General features: G+C 39.7%; 1 protein-coding gene across 6 annotated transcripts in view; it reads left to right on the top strand.

The window, feature by feature from the left end:
• Window positions 1–19,757, top strand: part of LOC306873149 (receptor-type tyrosine-protein phosphatase delta-like) — a 143,735-nt gene that overhangs the window by 76,722 nt on the left and 47,256 nt on the right. For 4 of the 6 annotated variants that reach the window (XM_079422225.1, XM_079422222.1, XM_079422224.1 and 1 more), the window contains exons 8-17: window positions 1,055–1,636; window positions 2,137–2,282; window positions 2,426–2,570; window positions 3,966–4,271; window positions 5,139–5,332; window positions 6,791–6,817; window positions 8,152–8,269; window positions 13,812–14,399; window positions 14,719–14,819; window positions 16,585–16,841. In XM_079422225.1, the coding sequence (XP_079278351.1) occupies window positions 1,055–1,636; window positions 2,137–2,282; window positions 2,426–2,570; window positions 3,966–4,271; window positions 5,139–5,332; window positions 6,791–6,817; window positions 8,152–8,269; window positions 13,812–14,399; window positions 14,719–14,819; window positions 16,585–16,841 (2,464 nt within the window). The remainder of the gene's footprint in view (window positions 1–1,054; window positions 1,637–2,136; window positions 2,283–2,425; window positions 2,571–3,965; window positions 4,272–5,138; window positions 5,333–6,790; window positions 6,818–8,151; window positions 8,270–13,811; window positions 14,400–14,718; window positions 14,820–16,584; window positions 16,842–19,757) is intronic. The other 2 variants (XM_079422226.1, XM_079422223.1) reach the window with 1 other exon arrangement.

The raw sequence follows: 19,757 nt of genomic DNA, 5'->3' as shown, positions 1-19,757 counted from the left end.
GAATCCACGAGACGACTCGATACTTAACATTCCAACCGGAACCAAGCTCCTGTTATTTGATCTGTCTTATCACATTCTGCAGATGAATCCACAAGCTCCTACTGTTGGCACACTCGTTCGCTCAAACAGGCCGACACACATACAGCTGTTCACATCCACACACATAAAGCCTTTGTCTCCAGCAGACATAACAAAATCACATTAGTCATAATATGCCCCAAGAGACAGCACGCAAAGACTAAACATTATCTGTCCTATCACCAACCTCACCTAATGCGCTCTGAATTAAAGCAATAAATTACAGCCCGTGGAATATTTAAGACATGTTCTAAACAAACCGCAGAGTCTCTCTTTCCTCTGGGGTAACTTGGTTTTCTCCTTATCGCGGAGGTACTGTCAAGACTCTGAGCTCTTTTGCTGTATTACATTAGTGGCAAATGGTGCTATATCCCACGTCTACTGTTCCTGTGTTGGCAGAGCAAGCTGACACTTTAACCTTCGGCTAGAATCCCAAAGGAAGAGCACATGGTTTGTGAATGCTAATGACAAAGCCATACAACACCGTGTAGCTTACCAATAAAATAGCACACACAACAAAGACATTTCCTCTAAACCAGGTGAAAAACCATTTCACACGTTTGTTAGTTTTCAAATATTTAGAAATGTCTATGTCCTCTGAGAGTGAGGGGAAAATTCACTAAACCGATTGTGCATGAGTGCCGTTTTTCAGAGCAACAACTTGCATCTTCACTAACCATTTGCAACTCCAGTGCTGAAATGCTACTTTTTGTAAATAAATTAGTCTCATTATAGAGATTGCACCTCAGGGATTGACATTAACGCTTGTCTGGGACAAGTAGGCGGATTTGTGGCTTTAACTGATTTGGATATTTCCTTTATCGAATCAGACACTAAAACAGGCACCATTCAATTTTAGTGATTTCCCCCCACGGTCATTATTATTGCTCCAGTAATCGTAAGTAACTAATTACAGTGGATTTTCCATTTTCCAAATGAAATTGAAATTGACTGAGCTTTTTTATTGTTGCTCCAGCTTTACCGAAGCCACCAGGTGTTCCCCAGGTAACGGAGCGCACTGCAACAAGCATCACGCTCACATGGGATTCTGGGAATCCCGAACCTGTTTCTTATTACATCATCCAGCACAAGGCCAAAAACTCTGAGGACTCTTTTAAAGAGATCGATGGAGTCGCCACCACTCGATACAGCGTGGGCGGGCTAAGCCCTTACTCCGACTATCAGTTCAGAGTAGTCGCAGTGAATAATATTGGACGTGGGCCTCCCAGCGAAGTCATCGAGGCCAAAACAGCGGAGCAAGCTCCGAGTACCGCCCCGCGGCAAGTCCGAGGGCGCATGCTAAGTGCCACGACCGCCATCATCCACTGGGATGAACCCGAGGAGGCAAATGGGCAGATTACGGGCTACAGGGTTTACTACACCACCGATCCCAGCCAGCACGTCAACCAATGGGAGAAACAGATTGTAAGGACTTCCAACTTCCTCACCATTCCGGGCCTGACACCCAATAAGACTTACTACATCAAGGTCCTGGCCTTCACCTCTGTAGGAGATGGTCCGCTCTCATCTGATTTGCAGATCATAGCCAAAACTGGAGGTGGGTGTTGGGAACGACAGGAATAACAGCTCTTGGTGCAGTTACCTTTTTTAATATTAATCATAATATTTGGTGGAGTCAAAAGCTTTTTATAGTGTCATAAATAATTTTATTTCACACTATGGTTATTTTTGCTGGATATTCAACATAAAAATGTTTCATGTGGTAATGTGTATTTTGGTTTAAGCCCCTGATTGAATTACTTAATTTGATATATTTGTAACTTGGTGGACACAAAGCAAGAGATCAGATGATTTGCGGTAAAAGCAATTTATGAGTTTATAACTAAAGACTCATACACACAGCCACAATTGAGTCACAATTGAATCAGTTATGGGACAATCCATGAAATACCACTATTGTACATCGAACCCCCGATTACTCCTGGAGAACAAAGCTTGTCCACTAATGTATTCTCACAATGCAAACATGAGGAGAAATGACTGCAATGGAAATAACCATTTGTATAATTTCTATTATTTATTATAACATTTTTATAGTGCCCTCTCAACCAACGGACTTCAAAGGCGAAGCCAAATCTGAGACGAGCATCTTGCTGTCGTGGAACCCTCCAACTCAGACGGGCCAGGACAATCAAATCGTTGGATACGAGCTGCTCTATAAGAAAGGAGACGACAAAGAGGAGGTCCGAGCATGAACTGTCGTTGGCAAATGCCTTCACTCGTCCCACAATTGATGTCATTGTCATTGCTCGGGTTGACTGTATAAACTCTATTTTCTGGGGTTTTAAACTTTTTTTGTTTGTTTGTTTTTTTGTTCCTTCCTCAGAAACGAGTAAGCTTTGAGCCCACCACAACCTATTTACTGAAAGATTTGAAGCCGTTCACTACTTACACATTTCAGCTGGCCGCCCGCAGCAAACACGGCATCGGCGCATACACCAATGAGATCTCAGCCGAAACACCTCAGACACGTAGGTCCCTTTCTGTCTTTACTGCCTTTCCTCAACACAGCAGTTCAAGAACAGGCGCAGCACATAATAAAAGAGAAATCCTCCATTTCTCAACAGCGTTTGCTAATGTAATCCTGAATTAGTTTGAGCAGTGGTTTACACTGAGAGATTTTTGAGAGATGGAGGCATTTCTGTTTTCTGCCCAGAGGGCGATGTTAGTGCACATTTTGTTTGAATGAAAGTCAATTTGTGGAAGATATAGTCAAACGACAAGGTCACTTTGTTGAATTCGGCATCATATATTAGCCAAGTAAGAGATGAGACTGAATTATTCATCTTTTTGGCTGCAGTCGTTCAGCTTCTGGGTGCCTTGTTTTTTGACTTTGGCTATTGTATACCACACTGCATTTGAAACATTTATCAGATTTGGAGAGATTCCCTCTGGAGCCTTGTTGTAAACTCAAATGCAATGATACGTAGCTAGAAAAGAGAATTGCATTCCCAAAAGACCTCATATTTATTCTTCATTTGTTCAAGTTGAACTGTAACCAAACCTTTAGATCAACTCCTTCATTAATCTTGCCTAATTTGATGAATAATTAATGCTGACAAGCTTGACTGTGCTTCACTTCGTACTCGCAATTTGAGATAATCTGAATAAATCTGAGGTCCTCTGAGTACATGCCAGGTAAGTATCTTGGAGGGCTGTTTTTGAGGTAGAGTGTTTGCATGTCCAAGTCTAGAAACGTCAGTCATGAGCTATTGGACCCAACCAGGCTTTTACCTCAAACCAACAGGCCTCGGAAAGGTTGGTGAGAAATGCATTTCCTGTTTTTACAGAGCTGACACATCAACCTTTGAAATTTTGGATTGATGGTAACTGCTTGGAGGAAACGGGGCCCGATTTAAACGCGGCTCGTTGAGATATTTCACAGTGCTGTTGAAGTATGATGAGATCAGTTGAAATTTGAGCCCTGATTTTAGGATATTTAGGGAAGAAATGACATATGTAGAGTTATGAAGGTAGGTTCTTTAGTTTTAGGGTCTGCACCAGTCCCACCCTGCACAATTTGTGAATTTGTTTTATCTTTTCTACCTCTTATGAGAAGTCTGTGACATTTCTGCCAGTTTTGTTCTTCTTTTTAAGCTTCATTACATTTGTTCATGTCATCATTTTTGTTTTGAATAAATGTAGTCCCTGTGATTCATCCTCATTTGATGTAATTTTATGTTCCCTTTGTTTTGTTTTTTTGTTTTTGTTTGTCCATCAACATCATCTCCACCTCCACCACAAAAACAAAAAAATCCTCTTACCTCAACCCCCGTGAACCTTACCTGGATCCAACCAAACTCCAAAACCGCTCAAATCCAATTGACTATTCTGCTCCTCCCACAATCCTCTGATCCTCCAATCAGAGCCCTCAGCTCCACCCCAGGAAGTCAAGTGTACTAGTCCCAGTTCTACCAGCATTCTGGTAAGTTGGAAACCGCCCCTGGTGGAGCTCCAAAATGGAATCATGACCAAATACACCGTCCAGTACGCGGCGACCGAAGGCGACGATACCTCGTTGCGGCAAGTCTCGGACATACCGCCAGAAAAGTCCCATTATCTGTTGGAAAACTTGGAGAAATGGACGGAATACCGTGTGACCGTGAGCGCCCACACTGAAGCGGGAGAAGGCCCTGAGAGTTTACCTCAGCTAATCCGTACAGAGGAGGATGGTATGTCTTACCCACACGCCACTGTGACCCTATGCTAATGTCTACCCTTAAAACATGCCCCACTTCTGCCAGGCTTCTGCCCAAGGCACCCTAACACCCCTCGCTCCTCTCGCTCCCTCTATTTTCACTAACTCTACTAACCAGGATTTTTTGTGACCTTTCACCAAACCAACATCCCCTTCCCCTCTTTGACAATTTTTGGGAGAATTTTCGAGATAATTTTTCAGACTTTTTACTTCACCAGACTTTCATGGCAATTTCATGGTGTTCTTCTGATGACCTTAAACGTCCAACAATCCCAAATTCCTTGCTGTTTTTTTTTTTCCATTTTCTTAAGATAAATTAAATGGCTTTTTAATGGAGTGAAACTCATTTTCGTACATGAAAAAAGATTACTAAATCGACAGTGAATCTTCAGAAATGGGGCTTTTTTTTTTTTCTTTTTTTTTTTTCTCAAACGTCCCACGCTGATGACATTTTTCTTATTTGCTTTTCTTTTTGTCTTCACTCTATCATAGCCAAACTCGTTTAGAGTGCTTCAAACTTCTGAAACACTCTTCTTGGCTTATTTTTGCTTGTTCTTATTCCATATTTTGACTCCACTAAACCCATTTTTCTGAAAAAATGAGGTCCTGAGTGTGACCTGTTTTTGGGGATTGTTTTTGTTTTTTGTTTTTTTTCTCTCTCTTTTTTGTTTTTGACTTCCCATTGTTGAGATATTAGTGTTATCCAGTACTTGTTAATGATATAATCCCATTTTGTAGATTTTTGTCTGCTTCACCGCTTTCTCAGGGGAGACGTCCAGTTGGACGAGAGGTGTCGTCTTTAAGCTTGACCTTTTTGTCTTCTATCCCATAATTCTCTCAGTGCCCAGTGGCCCTCCTCGTAAAGTCGAGGTGGAGGCTGTCAACTCCTCGTCTGTTAAAGTGCTGTGGCGGTCGCCGGTGCCGAGCAGGCAGCACGGCCAGATCCGTGGGTACCAGGTGCACTATGTCAGGATGGTTAATGGGGAACCCGTTGGGCACCCTGTCATCAAGGACATCCTGATCGATGACGCTCAGGTAGGCACCCACCTGCACAGCTGCACTGCTTCTCAAGTCAATCTTTACAGGTTTTGATGAGTTTTGTGGTTATGACACAGTTCATACAGCCAGCTGCCAACTCTTTCGATTTTGTGTGCGTCACAAGAAAACCTGACTGCAGGAACACAAATGTACGGTGGCCGGGAGAGCTCAATGTGCTGCAAATAGAAAAAAAACCACTTGCAAATTAAGAAAAAAAGTCATCAATTTTACAACACACACGCTGCAAATACTCACAACACAACCAAACAAAGAAACGCGCTGCAAATAAAAAGTTTTATTTGTTTGTGTTGTGAGCATTTGCAGCACCTGCTGTCAAACTGATGAAGATATTTTCTTGATTTGCTGGTGCTTTTTCTATTTGCATGTGTTTTCTGAGCTCTCTTGGCCACTGTACAAATGTGAACTTTAGGACTAGTGAGCTGCTTACTTGCGTACCAGAAAGTAGGGTTAATTTTTCAATCCCACAATGCAAAACATGATTAGGGGGGAGAAAAAAATAATTGTGCCGGTTATTGCTGGTCTAAGATGGTGTACTAGTTTGAACAAGGTTAGGGCAAGTTACCATATTTTATTTATTTATTTTTATTTTTTTTAGGGATGCCAATTATGAATACGTGTATGCTGCATGTATGCATTTATTTATTGCTGCTTATTTGATTATTGTGTTGTTAGCAAGGCAGCTCACTATATATATTATAAAAATAAAATTATAGAAAAAATAATTATTATAAAATCAATGTAATGTTTTTATTTTTATAATAAGTACATTTATTGTGACAGAAAATACATATATTTGTTTCATTTTACTTATTAGTTTATTTAAAATGTGCATATTTGATAATACAACAAGAAAACATATGTTTCTCAGTGAAGAAATTAAAATAAAATAATGGATTTTTTAATAATGTATTGTCAAATTCGTATTTGTACATACTGTAAATTATTGAGAGATACAAAGGGTCATGTTTCACTAATAACTGTAATAAAGAAGGCAGCAAGTGTATGACATGCACGGGTTCATTTAAACTTTTATTTCATATCCATATGACATGAAGGCTGTCCCTAGACATTAATTTTCCCATGTGAGGTTAATGATGAAGTGCCATGAATCACACAGCACATAGACCTGTTATCTGCTTGATTATACGTGCCTTCACGTTAGACAATGGACAGCGTGATGAGATCGGCCCGTCTGATTTCACACGACACATCACATCCTGACCTCAGCGCAGAACGCAGAGACACCGACACGCTGTTTGAATCCTCCAGAATTATGAATCATTCATCATCCCAGCATCTGCTCGCTCACCGAAACAGAAGAGACGCACATAATCTGACACTCTCCCGTGTCTTCGCCAGCAAAGTATAATTGAACTTCTTTTCTTGTTTGTCTGTTTGTTTGTTCGTCCTGCTGCTCTCTGGTCTGGGCTTCAGTGGGAGTATGATGATTCAGCCGAACATGTGAGTACATCTCAGAATTATGCAGCTTTGCACTTTATTTCATTCCATGCGGCATCATTTGCAGACATACACAAGCATTGCTTGCTGGCCTGTAGATGTTTAATGTCATTTTGTCTAACCATCTAAAGATGACATTGGATCTCATTCATTAACAATACATGTGAAACACATCTGTTATCACACACAAATCCTGATTTATCAATAAATTTGCAGTTGAATAAAAGCATAAAATTGCATTTGCAAGCAAACACATGCAAACTCACAGAAACATGCAGTGTGTCAACTGAAAATGTTTATTCATAATGTTATCATAAGAAACTGAATAACTCAGTGGCCCAACAGTGTCTTTCTAATTTATTGTTTTAAATAAAATAATTGCAGAATAAGTGATGATGCCTTTACATGGGCATGTATTATGCTAAATACTGCATGCATACGTTTATAAAAAAAAAAATAATCCAGATGCATGAACATTACAATGAGGGTAAGAACAAATATATATGTGTTTGCAACTGTAACACATTTATACATTTAGCAAATTATTTTATCCAAGAGAAGCAAAGCACAAAGCAGGGCACACTGATTCTATTAGTGAACGATTCCTGATGTGTACAGACTAGTGCTGTCAAATTATTAACTGTGATTAATGGCATACAAAATAAAAGTTTTTGTTTGCATAATATATGTGCGTGTACTGTGTATATTTATTATGTATATATAAATACACACACATACAGTATATGAAGACTTTATTTGCAAAAACAGATTTCCATTTTGTTTTTCAAAAATCTTGTTTTTTATTATGTTATCATGTTTTTATTGTTATATTGTGTTAGTTAGCGTTTTTGTAAAGTTATTTTTGAACCTAGTCAAAATAACCCAACTGCAGTTGTATTGAGATTAATTTGAATACACAATGAAAAAAAACTAAATTTCTGAGAATTGCTAAAAAAACAATTCAGTTATCCGTTTTTGCAAATGAACTCTTCATATATTTTGAAAATATTTACATATTTATATTTATATAATTTATAGTATAAATAAATATGTAATATATAAACAACATATTTTTTCTGAAACATACACATGCACGTGTGTGCATTTAAATATACATTATAAATATAGTCAGCTCATATATATATTATGTAAACAAAAACGTTTATTTTGGATGCGGCTAATCCTTTGACAGCACAAGTACAGACCCTTTTCCCTTCATTTGATACTACCATTTTAAACTTGTAAGCAAACACATTCTTGAGCTATTCAAAAAATGTACTAAATAAAAAAAAGCTTTTTGTTAAAAATGACACTTTTTTTTTTTTTTTTTTTTTCAGGAATTAATCCTCACCGACTTGCAGGCTGAGAACACGTACTCAGTTACAGTCGCCGCTTACACGACCAAAGGTGATGGTGCGCGCAGCAAACCCAAGCTGGTCACCACCACCGGAGCCGGTAGGTTTGTGCTACTTCAGAGCAATGTCTGCCTCTGTTGCTGTGGACTTTGTAGAGCGGCTCAGAGGCTCGCTCCTCTCCCCTGCAGCCATTAAGACTGAATGCCTATAATTGCCCTCGCACTGATCACGCCGATTGTAATTCCACTCACCTACGGCTCTGACTTTGAAATGCTCGCAGGGGTTAAGGAAATAATGGAAAAATCCGTCAGGAAAATGGCAAAATAGACTTTTTCAAAAGAAAAGAATACTACGCACTGTCTCGATTATCACTGAAAGGCTCGAAACGCACAATCGCTTATAAGTACAGGCGCTTTTCTGTTGTACCTCTAATTGTGCTGTTATTCAGCTCCTGAAAGGCCTTTTATTTCACTTTTGTCCTTGAGCGCATGACTGTGAAAAGGCGCACAGTATCACTGTTGATTTCTATTTGATATTGTATCATTACAAATTGTCAAACTCGCAGGGGTTTTGACTGGAGAATTAGGAGAATCGATACAGCAGTGCAATATTAAGGGGATCAGTATCTGTATGTTAGATCTGTGAGTCTGAACTGGTTTTGCTTTCAACTTCAGAGCCGATGCATTACTGACCTATATTTACCATCATCCTAATTATATTCTATTTTACCTTGGATAGTTGTGTTTTAATCTAAAGAAAAATGTGTAAAGATCGATTGGACACACAACCTTTCACATCAGAAAGATGTGTTTTCACTTCCATTTTAATAGTTTAAAAGCTGGATGTTTATTTATTTTGCTGTCCTATTGAGAACCACTTCGCTAAATTGGTCGGCGCAGCATTGATTGTCGTAGGAGTGGGCGATTTACAGGCAGACATGATAAAACCTTCGAAACGGTAGAGATATCAGTCTCTGGTTACATTGCACAATCTAGAAAATGTAGCATTTGCATGCATTTTAACCTTTTGCCACTTTAAACATTCAAGTGATTTTAAAATGCTTGCAACAAGACGCAAAATTTGGTAACATTTTGGTACTTGTACATTGTCTGAATAAAGTTTGTTTCCCGCTTATTGCACACAAATGGTCAAATTCACACTAAAGTGCAGTACTTATTTAAGCATTGTCAGCCATGTCTTAAGTGAATGCAAACAGTTGGGAGAAAATCCTCTGTATATCAATATATTGGATCCATGCGTTAGGTCTTAAAGTGACAGCAGCCTTACATGCTTGCTGTTGTCTGTCATTGATGGTAATCAACCAACAAAAGACAAAGAGAAAATCACTCACTGCTCTTGACTGAATCACTTTTGCATACATTGTTATTGAACTGAAGGGAATCTGAAAACTGAATCTGAATTGAGCTGAATAATGACTAGGGCTGGGTATCGAGTTCGATACTTTTTAGGCACCGACCGAATTGCCTCGATACCACAGAGTATTGAAAAACATCTTGTTGTTCGGTACCAAAATTCGATACCTAAGGGGTGCTGATTGATCGCGAGAGCAATTCAAAAGCGTACGGAGCAGTCTGCGCTCTATATCGCGCAGTTTAGCTTACTAAACACAGACTGAAGCTCGCGTGACATTTCAGCGTCTGCCGTCTCACTAAATGAGGACATAAACACATGAACAACAGCTCCAGAACTGCTCTGAGAGTCACTTCATGAGCATTTTACCGTTTGATTTGAGTAAAACTTGCGTCATATCATATACACACAGAACTGTAAAGGTATTCCCGGAAACCCGTCAAAATAAAAGTTCGGATTAACTTGGAAGACACTGCGGCAGAAATAAATTAATATTGTTCAGCAGACAGTACATACTGCTACTATTAAAATTATTAAAACTCTTATTTTTAAATTAATGATCGCACAACATTTCTTCCATGTTTTAATTTTAATAGTAACATTTTGTTTGCCAAAATAAATAAAGTTTTATTTTCAATAATTTAAAATAAAAATGAAATTAATGTTTTATGCCTTCATTTGAAAACCAGATACAGAACACGGAATTTCTGAGGAAAAAGAAAACATTTCAAACATTTCTTAGTTTATTCAAATTTATGTTTTAAGAATAAGTAGTTTTTATGCATTCAAATAATTAGACATACTACAACATAGAATTGAATAACAATAAAACATATTGTGAAAGAAAATAAAACATCCACTTATGAAAGTGGATAAAGATTTTAAATTTCTTGAAGTCTTTAACAACCTAGAATAAATGAATAGAAATGATGATTCTGTCTGAGCTATGCGTTTTAAAACGAGCACGCACTAGTGTAAACTGACAACTATTTGAGCTTTATTAACATTATTTGTACTGATTTATTGTGTTGGCTATATTTTGTTCCTTTGTGCAGTGGCTCGGGAGATTAATCTTTGAGTCTGTATACATGTCAACAAGCTGAAAAAAATAAAACCAAAGTTTTTTGAGATAATGTAATCTTGTTAAAACTGTTTTCATAAAATTGGTATCGAAAAAAGTATCGTTCAGGAACGGTATCGAACTCAAGGTATCGATATCGAACATTTTTGAACGATACCCAGCCCTAATAATGACACTACTGTCTTCTGTAGAGCTGCTTAACAGCTGAAACTAAAATAGTTGCATGATTGATTTCATAATTAGGGGCCAAGCACCAAAGATGTGTAGGCACCTATTGTAATCTTTAGCGTTCTTATTATTCTTCTTCTTCAGATTCTTCCGCCAGAAGTCAATGGCAGCCCATAGAACCGATTGCGGGAAAGTTGTCAAATTTTGCACACTGATGGATGATACTGTCGATAGTGACCTCAGCAAATTTGGAGTCTCTATTTCAAACTCTCTAGCGCCACCACTTGTCCAAAATTTAGATTTTTTTTATGCTAATAACTTTTGAGCCGTAAGCCACAAATTTATTTATTTTTTTCCTCTGAATCCTTGGCTCTATCCGAGTCGAATCGAGTCCAAAATTCAAAAATCGTAAGGTTTAGTTTTTTCGCTATCTTCAATTGTTCGTAAAACCTACTTTGTCGAACTCATCCTAGACGATTTGTCCGATTCTCACCAAAATTGGCTCAGATCATCTACAGACCATGCTGGCAAGTTATAGAATTAAAGTCGATTCGTCTAAGCGTTCTCGAATACCACACTAACGAATTTGCCGAAAAGCACGCAAAAATAGATCTGAGCTTATATCTCCACAAGGGTTTGACGGATTGACACGAAACTTGGTATGTGTTATAACAAGCATGACCTGAGGCTACCTGCGGTGTTTTGGTGCTGTGCCACCTAGTGGTCAGGAGATATGAAAAATGCATATTTTTGCTTATAACTTGTGAATGGTTTGGCCAAAAATCACAAAACTGGTCTCATTGGGTTCGGTGCATCATGCCGAGTCCAACCATATCAATTTTCCCGTGTCAGCCATTTTGTACGTCAGCCATGTTGAATTTTGTAGTAAAATGCTATATTTTACGAATGCATTAACGTATCATTACGGAACTTGGTATGGGTAATCAGCACGATGCCCTGAAGGAGCCTGAGAAGTTTCGACGCAGCGCCACCTAGTGGTAATATAAAATTTTCACATGCTTATAACTTTGAGTGAGGTTGACTTATTTTCACAAGAATTACATTTTTAGACTCCTAAATCCTTGCCGAGTCCAGCGATATCAAACTTGCCAGATTTTGGCTTATGGTTTGTGCTACGTTGTATTGCAGCGCTTAAAAAAACATTTTCCAATATCTTAGAAACCGTTACTCTGTTCGACACAAAACTAAACTATAGGAAGTTCGAAAACTTAGCGTCCCGGCTATACAATAATGCCCAATTGCCAAAATTTTGATAGTAAGTGGCACAAAAATGCAAACAAAGTTAACAGTCAGTCATTTTTCATCTACTTACACACAAATATGTATTTAACTCCAAAACAAAATGAGATATTTTCACCAAATTTGACACGCATATGTATGGGCACACTCTAAGGACATGTAAAAAACAAATTGGTGGGATTGTGCCTCTTGGTGGCGTTATAATTGAACAAAACATGAAATTGCCATTGACTATAATGGAGTTTTATGATATAAAATGCTATTTTTTACAAATGCATTGGTGTATTATTCCAAAATTTTATACTTCCATGCAGACCATGACCTGAAAGTACTCAAAATGTTTTGAGACAGTGCCACCTTGTGGTCATAATTTATAATGAAATGTCAAATAAACGCTTATAGCTTACTGTGAATTTTGCCTATTGTAATGAGACTGGTATTAATAGATCCCTTGGGTCATGCTGAGAACAGTGATACCAACGTTGCTGTAGTCAGCCAAACTTCATCTCTGCCCTTTTAATTTTCTTTAAAAACCTACTTTTTAAAAACTCCTCCTAGACCGTTGGTCCGAATTTCACCTAAATCAAATCATATCATCTTCAGACCATGCTGACAAAAAGTTATGGATTTCATGTTGATAAGACAAACCAGTTTTCACACACCACAACAACGAATTTGAGGCATGATGCCAAAATGACACTTGATGTAGCTGTATCTCTGCAATGCTTTGGCATATTGACATCAGACTTTGTGTGTGCCATTGTCAACTCACACAGAACACACCACATTGACTTGATAACGATGCTACCTGTTGGTCAAAGGTGAAGAGTCATTCAATCATATTACTTGTAGTTTTAAATGATTTTTCAGCCGTTTGTACTACAATAATCTTAAAATGGCTTCAATTAATCATTGCTACAGTTGGTGTGATGCTCTATACTATGTTTAGCTCCTCATTTTGCCACTGATGTGCTTGGCCCCGTCATTGCTGCTTGCAGCTATATTTTAACACTGATGTTCTTCTTTATTGCACTGAAGTTGCTTTCAGACAATGTTTTGTATAAAACACTATATAAATAAATACAACATGACTTGCATTATTATTTATTATTTACTATAAAAGATAGATTTTTTTTTTTGTGCTGATATTGAAATTAGGGGTATCCAATTATTTGTGTAATGTAACTAACTAACTATATTGTTATATATGTGCTGTTATTATGAAATTACTCATATTCTGATATAAGATTTTGATCATATCATTGACCTCTAAGCTGCTGTACTTTTCTCTTTTTTGAATTAGTTAATCCAACATTAGTTATTGCCAGGGCTTGACATTAAATTTTTTGCTCACCTGCCACCGTGGCTAGTGGTTTTCTAAAATTACTAGCCATTCAGCATTTTCACTGGCCATAATTACACTTGCTTCTTCAAAAAATCCACTTGTCCCAGACAAGCCTTAATGTCGAGCTCTGTTACTGTATAATTCAGCCAGCCGGAGTGGCTAGTAGGAGTGACTGTGTTACCCGCCACTGCTGAAATCCACCCGTATTTGGCAGGTTGGCGGGTGTTAATGTCAAGCCCTGGTTATTGCTGTGATATTGTAATACTGAGATTTTACTGGTCTCCATATCATGAGCAAAAATGTCTATATTATGCTCTTTATGGATACATATTGACACGTATATTGATATTAGATTCAAGTCCAGTCGCCCACCTCTAAACCGCTGCATGTTTCTCTGTATCGTCTGTCCGTTCTCAGTTCCGGAAAAGCCTCGTCTCATGGTGAGTCCAACGAACATGGGCACGGCATTACTGCAGTGGCACCCACCAACCAACACCTACGGCCTGCTGCAGGGCTATCGGCTGCGATTCGGCCGCAAGGACGTTGAGCCCCTGACCGTCATCGAGTTCTCCGAGCGCGAGAACCACTACACCACCAAAGAGATCCACAAGGGGGCATCCTACACCTTCCGCCTCTCGGCGCGCAACAGGGTGGGATTCGGAGAGGAGACAGTGAAGGAGATCACCACGCCTGAGGACACTCCTGCCGGTTACCCACAAGGCATCGTAGCCCAAAGTAGCACGACCACCACTATTCAGGTCAGCTGGCAGCCTGTGGCGTTAGCCGAGCGCAACGGAGCCATTATCAAATACGCCCTTCAGTACAAAGACATCAACAGCCCTCGTAGCCCCTCAGAACTGTTCATCACAGCACCCGAGTCCACTGTCACGCTGGACGGCCTTAAAGCAGACACCACGTACGATATTAAAATGTGTGCCTTCACCAGTAAGGGCCCCGGTCCTTACAGTCCTAGCGTCCAGTTCAGAACGCAACCCATCAACCAAGGTAGGAGGCTCGCAACACCCTCTCGGCCCCGTTTGCCTTCTCCTACAACCTTAAGTCACCTGTGAGAAAGAGTTTGGTTTTCAGAACCAAACCGAATCTGAAAATGCCCCTAGCGTAGCTTGTAAAGATCAGTTAGCGTCCTGCGGAGAGTCCATGGTAAGCTGCAGGTAAGGTTGGAGTTCTGGGCTAGTCCTCATGAGGTAGCAGGCGAAGGGCTTTGCAGGTAAGGCTGATGTTGACTAGCTGCCTTCCTAAAAGGTGGTGAAACCAAGCGCTGCAGATCTGTTTGTCTAATTCATCTGCCCCAACTTTCTTTTAGCAGTGTTTGCAAAAAATTTTCACGTGAGAGCTGCCATGAAGACCTCGGTGCTGCTGACGTGGGAGATTCCTGAGAACTACAACCCTGCACAGCCATTTACGGTGAGAGACGCAGAGAAACCGTTAAAGGGTCTAGTTCACTCAAAAATGAAAATTCTGTCATTAATTACTCACCCTCATGTGGTTCCAAATCCGTAAGACCTTCCATCTTTGGAACACAAATTAAGATATTTTTGATGCATTTCGAGAGCTCTCTGACCCATAGACTGCAAGGATCCTAACGCGATCAAAGCTCAGAAACGTAGCAAGGAGACCGTTAAAATAATCCCTGTGACATCAGTGGTTCAACCGTAATTTTACGAAGCTATGAGAATACTTTTTGTGCGCAAAGAAAACAAAAATAACGACTTTATTCAAGCCTCCTCCGCATCACCCTTTAGCGCCATTTTGGAGATTATCACATACATAAACAATGTAAGCTGTTCTGTGTCATCAGCACCGTACATGGATATGCTGTTTACATTGTTTACGCTGCGATCTGAATGTAAACAACGTATCCGCGTACATACATTATGTTTGTGATACTCTTCAAAATGACACTATAGGGTGGAGGAGACGAATTGTTGAATTAAGTCATTTATTTTTGTTTTCTTTGCCTTGATAGTGTTAGGATCCTTGCTGTCAAGTCAAGTCACCTTTATTTATATAGCGCTTTTATCAATGCAAATTGTGTCAAACCAACTGCACAATATCAAAATAGGAAGGGATCTGTGGGAGGGGTTATCAAAAATATATTTTTGTGTTCCGAAGTGTGTTCTGAAGATGAACGAAGGTCTTACAGGTTTGGAACGACGTGAGGGTGAGAAATTAATGACAGAATTTTTATTTTTGGGTGAAGTAACCCTTTTACCTGCGTGAGGTTCTGTGGGCCAGAAAGCTTCTATATAGACAGCATCCCTTTATGAAAAAGAAGTGGGCTTAATTTTATTGAATGGGCTCTTAAAACTTAAAGTATATTTAAAAATAATGACTATGTTTCATTTGAAAAGTGACCTTTGTAATAATGTCAAATTAAAGGTTTTCCTTTGTTACATTCATTTTAAATCGTTATGTTTTAAGAATCTTTTGTTGTGTTTTAAAGTAGTACACTTATTTTGATGTGTTGACTAACACTCTTTACTAAAGCACATGTAAAGAACCTGATTGCCATTTTAACTGTGGCATGTTATTCGACTTTACATGTTGCAAATTTATATATTTTAAATTGCATTAAATATACAAATACATGAAGTTACACTATACATGTCATTAAAGTATATTTTGGTCTATCATAAATCCTTGTCAGTACATTCGGCAGTACTTCATCCATATTTCAAAGATAACATAAGTAATTATGAAATTACATGTAAAAATGTGCTTAAGTCCTACTTAAGTGGGTCAAAAACACTAAAGTTCAGCTGTGCATTTAATATATATTTAAACTATAATTAATTTTCATTTACTTGCAAGTGAAATGCAGTTAAGTGTCTGAAAACATTTGATGCAGTTCACACTTAAGTAGATTATATTAAAGTATATTTTTCAGTAATAAATACTCTTAGTATGCTAATTATGCAGTAAGTATGTATTGTTAAGTATCTACTACTTTTTCACAATGGACCTTCTAATGCAGAGGAGCACTAACGACAGCATTACGACAATTATGATTTCATATTTGGCAAAAGAAGGTATCTTCACAATGCTGCCTAAATTTTGAAGCATCCCTTAAAATGCTGCCTACACAGGCTGCTCACTAGTTTTTGCATCACTAGCTCCAGCTATCACATTAAAACTGGTTAAAGTTTGGCATAACGGTGGTTCCTCGTAGATCCTGTACGATAACGGTCAGAGCGTGGAGGTAGATGGGAAGCTGACGCAGAAGCTCATCACCAACCTTCAGCCGGAGACGCAGTACTCCTTCTTGCTCACCAACCGTGGGAACAGCGCTGGAGGACTGCAGCATCGTGTCTCCACCATGACAGCTCCTGACATACTGCGCACCAAACCCTACCTGATCGGCAAGACCAACTCAGACGGCATGGTCACGGTCGAGCTGCCCACTGTTCAGACGGCTGAGAAAGTGAAGTGAGTATCAGCTCTGCTTAGTGTTTGAGTTTAACGAGAAAAGCACCATGGGCTTTACGAGAAGATCATTCTCCTGCATCCATCTGACATCTGTCTCAACACTACGTCTTTTAATCTTTTCCCATTTATTGGACCGCATTTACCAATGATTCTGTTGAGTCTTTCCATCTCAAGTGGTTCAAAAATTGTAAAGTTGGTTGTTTTTAATTTTTTACCATTTTTAATTTTCCTCAATCTTCTTCATCTTTTTTTTAAATAAATTCTAACAAAAGCGGAGGTCTTAGTGTCACGGACCACGATACGTTTTTTGTTACAGAACCCTCAATATCAGTTCAGCCGATTTTTCAAGTTTTCCCACTTACAAAGAATGGAGAGTTCTGTCATTTTCATCATAGGTACACCTCAACTGTGAGAGACAGAATATAAAAAAAATCCAGAAAATCACATTGTATGATTTTTAAATAATTGTATCCATTACGCGGTTAAGCCCTAGATGAAACAATCCTTACTTCTAAATAATCACATCGAGCATGTGAACTGAACACTAGTGATCAGATAAAGTTATACATCCAAAGATTACAACAATGCCATAAGTTCCAATAACACAGCAAGCTTATACATGTCATGAAAACCTTAATATATGTTAACAATATATTGTATATATTGTTTTCGAGTATATTGCTTCAATAGAAGAAACTAGTATAATTTGTTCCTTTTAAAATACTTGAGCAAATAATTGCGTCTCTTTGTCTGTCAGAGAGCAAAAAAAAAAAGGAGCATTCCTCTTTTGGAGAGAAACGCGAAGTCACGAGTGTCACTTTCGTGGAGATCTGGGAATCTTCTTAGCTGGACATGTGTAGTAAACACATCAATGAATTACTGCGCTAATGGAAAGAAAAATCAGGGAGGGTTTGTTTCAGAGTTTTCTCAGATGATAAGGTCTTTGCCCTGTTCGACTTTATTGATGATAAATCCGGTCGAGCACTGAAGGTTCTCTTCTTTAACGGCATCTAGATGTTCTTCTCAAATATATTCTGGGTTTTAGAGGTCTCCTGAGACCAGAAGATTTAGGATAGGAGATCTCTGGGAGGGAAGCTTTGATCCCCGCTCAAGAATGTTGTGTGTGTGTGTTCTGGTTTCGACCAGGGCCTACACTGTCAGTCTCCCTCGAACTGGGGCTCCATGCAAGATCGTGGAGTATCAGTGATCCTGAGAAAGGTGAGGGATCAGCCTAGAACTACACGGGAGGACCTGGTCAATGACCTGAAGAGAGCTGGGACCACAGTCTCAATGGTTACCATTAGTAACACATTACACCGTCATGGATTAAAATCCTGCAGCGCGCGCAAGGTCCCCCTGCTCAAGCCAGCACATGTCCAGGCCGTCTGAAGTTTGCCAAAGACCATCTGGATGATCTAGAGGAGGCATGGGAGAAGGTCATGTGGTCAGATGAGACCAAAATAGAACATTTTGGTATAAACTCCACTTGCCATGTTTGGAGGAAGAAGGATGAGTAGAATCCCAAGAACACCATCCCAACCGTGAAGCATGGGGGTGGAAACATCATGCTTTGGATTGGATTGGATTGGATTGGATTCAATTTATTGTCATTGCACATGTAGGTACAAGGCAACGAAATGCAATAGAGAAGAAAAATACAGCATGAGGAAAGGAAGGAGAAAAAATATAATCCTCACACTATGCTCCTGAATGGGAGTAGTGTGAGAACAGACAAAAACCTCAGCATAGAGCACAGTCAATACAGGAACACACAACTTGCTAGTAATCCAGTTCAGACGAACAGCCATCCGTTCTGCAGACATTACAGCGCTAACACAGACCCGTTATCAGACTGACGAGAAGAAGCGGCAAAGGCGTTGGATGGGGGTAATGGAAGGTGAAATGAATATCTGTATGTATGAGCATATGAGTGTGTGTATGTGTAAGTTCGTGTGCCTAGAGATCCGCCGTGCTGGCGCTCCAAACAAGTTGTCTCAGTCCGCAGATTGTGGTGCGTAATAGCAATTGCCATGGAAACGACCTTGGCCGGAACCCAAACGCTCGACAATCACAAGGTGTTTGTTGAGGGGGGGAGGGAAGAAAGAGCGTCTCCCTGCAGCATTCATCCGGGGAGTTTTCCAGAGCAACCTTGCCAAGCTTTCTGTTGTTTTGGGAAGCCGAAAAGAGATAAGATTGTTGTGTCTTTGGGCGAACAGCTGCCTAATTTCACAGCTATTCTCATTGTCCATTCTGATCTCCTTGTCCATCAATTTTCCTTTTGCAAAGCCGATAGCTTATCCGTGATCGAATCCATATTGTGGTTAATAGTCTCTGTCTCAGAGGTGACCGCTCTGCCAACTGCTTCAATCATGACGGGCAGCCTTGTGAGGTTTTGGACAGCTGTTCCCGTCTCCTTAATTCTCCGATAATTCAGGGCAACGCCTAATCCAATCAGAAGAAACCCAGTTATCATGGTTCCGAATAGGTAGATGTCTTCAATGTCCTCCACAGAAAGAGCAGCCAGACACACGACCCGCCACCTCTCCCATGCGTCCATCGTGTAGCCAGCTGCGAAAGTCCCAGCAGGACACCCGGGCTCTCCCGATCCCAAACTTCTAGTCGAGAAGATGGTGTCAATTGCGTTAAGAGACCAGTTGATCAGATCCATAATTTCGGTTTTGTAGAATAGTGCAGAGAGAGTCTCTTCAGTGTTAGACAAGGACAAGACGAGAGAGCAAGCGGGGGAGGTAAGGGTAGGGAGGGAAGAGAATGCGACCGCCTTCGCTGAGAGCCAAACGAGAAAGCTTTTCTGCAAAGGGGACAGGACGACTGCACCGTATTGAGGGAAGGATGGATGGGGCCATGTATCGTGAGATTTTGGGCAACAACCTCCTTCCCTCAGTAAGAGCATTGAAG

Source organism: Barbus barbus (assembly GCF_936440315.1).
Source record: "Barbus barbus genome assembly, chromosome: 1".
NCBI classification, from domain to species: Eukaryota; Metazoa; Chordata; class Actinopteri; order Cypriniformes; family Cyprinidae; genus Barbus; species Barbus barbus.
The sequence above is the reverse complement of the archived record's forward strand: the minus strand, read 5'-3'. Positions and strand labels throughout refer to the sequence as shown.